Raw genomic sequence first — 6668 nt, forward strand, 5'->3', positions numbered from 1 at the left:
CTTAATTAAAATAAATGATATATATATATATTTTTTCGTTTATTTATATATAAAGCACAAAGGAAAATACAAAATTAGAAAAAAAAATAGAAAAGAATTCCAACAAAAAAATGGAAACATCGAATTAAAAAATTATAAATTTTACTAACAATTATAAAGATTACAAAAAATATATACCGTCCCTCTCAGGGGGCAACATACATTTCCAGGACATATTCATACGTCCTACCCATTCCCGATATTGTTTACGTTTGAAGTATTTTTAGGTCCTGCTCAGTTAACAGGTTAATGCCATTCTGCTATCAGAGCCTTGGCCAAGGCTGACCAGACAGCTCGAAGGCTGGCTGGGCGAAGCTGCTGAGGTTTCGGGAAGGCTGCAGGTCAGCAGCAGGAGAGCATCCTGTCTTAGACTGCAAGCCGAAAACTGTCCCCAGGCTCCTTCTGCCACAAATCTGAAACTTAATGATTTATTGGCTTCGTTGTGACTCTCAGTTAAGCGAGACAGAAATCGGTTTGATGTCCAATGTTAGAGGTTCCAAAGGTTTATACAATTGAGACACATCAGAGAAGAAGGGCACAGCTGTTTTCTTTAATCTATTTACACTCTTTCCACTAAGAAGGCTAAATGAATTCTCCTGCCACCACCAGGTCAGCACTAACTACAGTACCCAAACCACAGGCAGCGATGTCTCTTTATGAATTACCTTTGCCTCACTTTCCTTAGTTCAAAAATCACCACAAAGGGCCTGGCTGGCATGGCTCAGTGGTTGAGCGTCAACCTATAAGCCCTCTAGAGGTCATGGTTCAGTTCCCAGTCAGGGCACATGCCCGGGTTGCTGGCTTGATGCCCAGTCTGTGGTGTGCAGGAGGCAGTCAATCAATGATTCTCTCTCCTCACTGATGTTTCTATCTCCCTCTCCCTTTCTCTCTGAGATCAATAAAAATATATTAAAGGAAAAAACCCTTATATTTTTACAGTAAATTTATGAACAAAAAACATAACTACAAAGGGAAAGGTACACAAAGTGAGTCATGTTCTTGCTCAGCAGATTGAGCAGAGCAATGGCCCCACCTGCTGGTTCTGGACAAACCCTCAGGAAGTTAGGGTACCTGGCAAGTTAGGAACCCTGCCCGCGTGCCCAAGTGACTCACAGCACTGCTGAGAGAAGCCTGTTGTCCTTAGGCACAGAGTGATGTGTATGGCTTCTAAATATTTCCTCTAAGGTTCCATGTCTTCTTTCTTATTTTTCTTTGGTTTTGAATGAGCTGTTCAGCTCCAGAAGCAACCAGAGGTGCAGTGGTTTTATACCGGATCAAGTGCTGTGAGCCTTCCTCCAAATCAATCACACGGTCCCTCTGGTTATCTGTTTCTGGTCCTACCAGGATGTTTTCTTGTCTTTCTTTCACTCTCAGAAATGCATATGAATCTAGATCCGGTTTGGGAACTGACCTTAAGAGGTCCACTTTCTGTAAGTTAGGAGGCATATGCTTTAGGCTACATTCTTAAGATAGGTCTCTGTGTTTGCTGTGTGCTCTTTGGCAAAGGCAAGCTCTTCTGGAGAAAGGCTGGAAGGCTCCTCCTGGTGGCGTGCTTTCTCCTTTTCAAGGACTTGAGGGAAAAACTTCTCTATCTTCATGAGCCGACACCGCAAGTAGCTGCTAAGGACATAGCGGATGCTCTCCATCTCCATTCGATGGATACTAATCTCCAGGTCCCCCTTCTTCGCTCTCCTGAGATTTCCTTCCATGTGGTCTCTCTGTTCCATGACACATTCTACCATTTCAGGCTTGCTTTCCAGAAGGCCAGGGGCAAACTTTTCATCCATCCCAGCCTGCTCCAGCCTTTCAGTGAGCTCTGCCGGGGTTAGGACCACCTCCTCACTATCCCCATCGGAGTCCTGTCCCGGGAGATCCAGCTCCTCTGTCATCTTCTCTGGAACCTGGGCACGGGGGCAGCCGGCGGCCAGGGCGGGAAGCTCCTGGGGAAGCTCCCCCGTGGGGAAGTACCTGACTTTCCCCAGGAGCAGCTGGCAGCGGAACCACCTTTCCTACATCTGCCGGAGACCTTCCGGACCTTCCAGAACCTCCCTCCCTCTCTCTTTTTCTTACACACACACACACACACACACACACACACTCAGGGAGTGCTCGCTCCCCCCTCCTAACCCCTAGCCACTGTGCTCCCATTCTCCTGAGGCAGGTCGGTAGGGGAGGGGCAGGCTCAGGGCCTTCCCTGCTCCACCCTCAGGGCAGCGGGGCTGTGGTGGGGCAGGGTGAGCGGGAGGCGGGGACACGGGCACTCGTGACAGGGCGATGGGCCCGCGTCCTCCACGGGCTCCCATGCCAATAAGGACGCCGCGGGGCCAGGGCCTGGGGGACCCGCAGGCGGCCTCAGTTTGAGGTCATCAACCAGCCAACTGGTCCCTGTGCGCCCTGGGGCAGTGGTGCCTCCTGCCGCCCAGGCCCGGCCTCCAGGGGGCGCTGCTCGGCTCCGCATGCATCTCTGCTGCTGCTGCTGAGACCGCGGGGAGGGGGGGGGATGGCGGGGGGGGGTGGGGCGGGCTGTGTCCCGGGTTTATTCGGGCCCTTCTGCTCAGTGTCCCCTCCCCGCACCCTCCGGGAGGAGGGCCCTGCATTGGCTGCGAGGCCGAGTCCCGGACCCGCCCCCCAACGCGGGCAGGACATAGGCCGGACAGGTCCAGGCTGCGGGCTCCCCGCGGAGGGAACAGGCCGCCGCCCCAGGCGGGCCCCTGGGGCCTGAGCTGCAGCCGGGAGCAGAGGGGTCCCCTGTCACCTTCAGGCCCGGAGGCCACACAGGCAGCCTGAGGCTCGGGTGCTTCTGCCGCCCCCCCCCCCATCCCCGCCCCACGGCTGCCCTCAGGCCCCCACACAGCCTGAGGCCCACGCGCCCCAGCGCCGCCGCCGCCCGCGGGTCCGCAGGGCCTCAGGGGCTGGGCCTCCCTCTGGCTGGGCCCGCTAGGCCCCCAGGCCTGGGGCCGCTTGCAGCTCAGCTGCAGGTAACCTTGGCCTTGAGCTCCAGGGAGGCCGGGCGGGGCCTGCGCTCTGGAGCCTCCTCTCCAGCGGCCAGGGCGGCCCAGGTCGGGCACCTGGCTACCGATGCACAGCTCCCTCCCATCTGGGTGCATCCGCCCCCGGGACCCTCCCCTCCCAGCAGGGCTGCGCTCCGGGCGGGGCCTGGGAGGGCTCCTCTGCTTGTCCAGCTCTGCCGCCACGTCCCCAGGGCAGAGCGGACTGTCTGCCCAGCGCTCAGGGCCAGGCTCCGTCCGGGTAAGGCCCGCGACCCGGGTTCCATCCCTGGAGCCTGTGGTTTCGCTCGGCGTCCCCGCCGGAGGCCTGGCCCTGAAGACGGTTTCCTGGAGGGGGCAGCCCTCACACCTGCTGACCTGAGCGCAGCACAGGGGGTGGCGCTGTCGCCCCTTTGGACCCCAGAGTGGGACCCGCCGCCCAGGAGCCCGGCCTGGTGCTGGGGCCGCTCCCTCCTTCCCCGACCCACGGGGCCCTCCCAGGAGGGGGTGCGGGGCCTCAGCTCTGGCCTGCGGGCGGCGCAGGGGCTCCCCTTCCCTTTGGGGTCCCGGTCCCCACCCCTGGTTTCCTTCTGCCCCAGGGAGGCTGCGCGGTGAGGAGGGGGAGCTGGGCCCCGAGGCCCTGACACCCCGTGGACGTGGGGCCTCAGACCCCTGTGCCCTCTGCCTCCCGCAGCCCCTCGCCTGCTGGGCAGCCTGAGTGTGGGAGCCCCGTTAGCTGAGGGGGAGTCTCCGCCCCCCGGAGCTCCTGGGCCTTTAAAGCGGCACCTGAGTGGCCGCCCTGTGGCGAGTCTCCTGTGTGGACGCCCCCGCGGGGGGGACGCGGCTGCTGTGCCCGCACCTCTGGGCGCCGCCAGGGGGCAGCAGACCGCATTGTCACCCCCAGGCCCCGCCCCCGGACCCCGCCCCCAGGCTGTAAAGTGGGGGTTGTGTGCTGGTTTCCTCTCTAAGGGGTGTGTGTCCCCACCATGGACATGCCTCCCTCCTGAGCGTGAGCATCCGGGGCCTGGCCCCATCGGCGCCCCTTTGGCGGGATCCCCCGCGTCCCGGGCTGTGCGGGAGGCCCTGGCCTCGCCCTCTGTCCTCAGGGGTGTTGGGCAGGGCGGCTGCTTTTCTCCCTGGAAACTGTGCTCAGCGGGGTGCAGCCCCCTCTCCCTCAGAAAGAGGGGTGCTTCCCAGGAGCCGGAGCTGGCGGCCCTGCTGAGGGGCTGGGGCGGGTGCCCACCGGACGGGGCAGAGGGGAGGGCGGAGGCAGGGGTGTCTCCAGCTGCACCCCCTCTGACAGGCCTCCAGTTGGGAGGCTGCAGCGCGGGCAGCGCACAGGCGCGGGGCGACCTGCTGAGGAGATGCCTGTGTGCGGACACCCGCCCCCATGGAGGGGATCCTGCTCTGAGTCCCCCGACCGCCCCTCTGGGGCTCTTGATCGATCTGCGCAGGCCAGTCCCCTGCGAGTCCCTGGAGACGGCCCCTCGCACGCAGCTCCCTGGACCCGCAGCTGATGGAGCACAGCTCACGTGCATTCCTGCTGTGCGGTCCTCATTGCTCCCTGTCCTTCCTGTTCCCCTGTGCACACCAGGAGAGTGGGGTCTTCATTTGTTTCTTTGCTTTAAAGATGTTTAGAGAGAGAGGGAGGGAGAGGGAGATAGAAACATGGATCAGTTGCTTCCTAGAGGCCCCCTACTGAGGATCAAGTCAGACACCAGGGCATGTGCCCTAATAGGGAATCAAACCTGGGGCCTCCTGGTGCATGGGCCACCCTCACCTCTGAGCACGCCAGCCGGTTGGAGAGAGGGTGTTCTGTCTGTCTTCACTACACAAGCAGCAGGCTGAAAGGAAGCCTGTACAGAGGCCTTACTACATATTGGGGTTTGATGGATGGATGGATGGATGTTTGGATAGATGGGTTTTTGGGTGGGTGGGATGGTTTATAGAAGGGTGGTTGGATTGATGAGTGGGTGGGTGGATAGATAGAGGGGTGGTTGGATGGATGGATGGGTGGGTGGGAGGATAGGGGGGCAGTTAGATGGATGGATGGATGAATGGATGGTGGATGGATGGATGGTGGTGGATGGATGGATAGAGGGGTGGTTGGATGGATGGATGGATGGATGGATGGATGGGTGGGTGGATAGAGGGGTGGTTGGATGGATGGATGGATTGATGGTGGGTTGGTGGATAGAAGGGTGGTTGGATGGACGGATGGATGGATGGGCCTACAGGCTCAGAGGGAAAACTACGCCATCTTACAAAGAAAAGAGAATCTTACCTGAGGCCTGAAAAACCCACAACAGAGGAGACCACCAAATAGATGTGATGCCCCAATCGTTGCAAACACATGGATGGATGGATGGATGGATGGGTGGATGGATGGATGGATAGAGGGGTATTTGGATGGATGGATGGACAGGTGGATAGAGGAGTGGTTGTATCGATGGATGGATGGAGTGGTGGTTGGAGGGGTGGTTGGATGCATGGATGGATGGATGGATGGATGGATGGATGGATGGATGGGTAGAGGGGTGGTTGGATGGATGGGTGGATGGATGGAAGAGTGGGTAGAGGGGTGTATAGAGGGATGGTTGGATGGCTGGATGAACGTGGGAACAGGTTCCTTAGAGCTCACCTGAGACAGGAAGGAGTGTGTATTATCTGTATGGAGAATCTGGGGCATCTCTGAAAGTAGATATTTACCCCAATCACATCTCCATGAGCCGCTGCGGATTCGTGGTAATTAGGCAATTAACCAGATGGTCCTGAGGAGCAACTGAACAATGGACAGGAACAGGAGCCTGCGTCCGTTGTGGACGGGTCTGAGCTCCAAGTCACAGCTGTTCTCCGGGGTGAACTGAAGCCCACAGCTGCGTCACATTCCTCCCCTCCATTCATTGTACAACCACACCCCATCCCCACGTGGCTCCGTCCTCGGGGCTCCCCTGCTCCCCAGGTCAGGGTGACAGCATGATGGGCGCAGGCTGAGCCTCTCCCCTGGGTCAGGAGGCTGGTCCCTCCCCTGATGGAAATGCCACAGTCCTTCCTGCGGTGGCCCAAGGGGTGTGAAGCCTGCAGACTGTCCCCTGAGAGCTGTGCTAGCCCTGCCCAGAGTCCTGGGATCCCTAATGTCCACACGACCTCGCAGGAGACCGTGATGGGCTTCCTTAGCCTCCCACACAGTCCCGCTCTTTGTCCTTCAGTAGACAGCCACTGGCTCTCCTCCTCCTCCCCATCCTCCTCCTCCTCCCCACAATACTCCTCCTCCCCCCTCCCTCCTTCTTCTCTAATTTGAGGATTTCTTCACAAAGAATTATTTCTGACACACAGACAGGATTTAGGGAAAGGTAATCATTAGGACAGGAAAAGATACCCACAACATTCTTTCTTTATTTTTTCAAATATATTTTATTGAATTTTTAACAGAGAGGAAGGGAGAGGGTTAGAGAGCCAGAAACATCAAAGAGAGAGAAACATCAATGAGCCACCTCCTGCACACCCCCTACTGGGGATGTGCTCCTAACCAAGGTACATGTCTTTGACTGAAATAGAACTTGGGACCGTTCAGTCCACAGGATGTTGCTCTATCTACTAAGCCACACAGGTTTCGGACTCACAACAGTCTTGAAAGAATTC

The 6668-nt window shown here is 57.9% G+C and overlaps 1 protein-coding gene across 1 annotated transcript; it reads right to left on the minus strand.

Moving 5' to 3' along the window:
* Positions 1-1206: 1206 nt before the first annotated feature.
* Positions 1207-1979, minus strand: LOC311633824 (DNA replication complex GINS protein SLD5-like; the record flags this gene model as incomplete). Its single annotated transcript, XM_084906845.1, is given in 2 exon segments — positions 1207-1496; positions 1499-1979. Coding segments are annotated over 2 exon segments (720 nt in total). The 5' UTR covers positions 1929-1979.
* Between the last annotated feature and the right edge of the window lie 4689 nt (positions 1980-6668).

This window comes from Pipistrellus hanaki, assembly GCF_964339955.1.
Source record: "Pipistrellus hanaki genome assembly, chromosome: 15".
Classification (NCBI taxonomy): domain Eukaryota; kingdom Metazoa; phylum Chordata; class Mammalia; order Chiroptera; family Vespertilionidae; genus Pipistrellus; species Pipistrellus hanaki.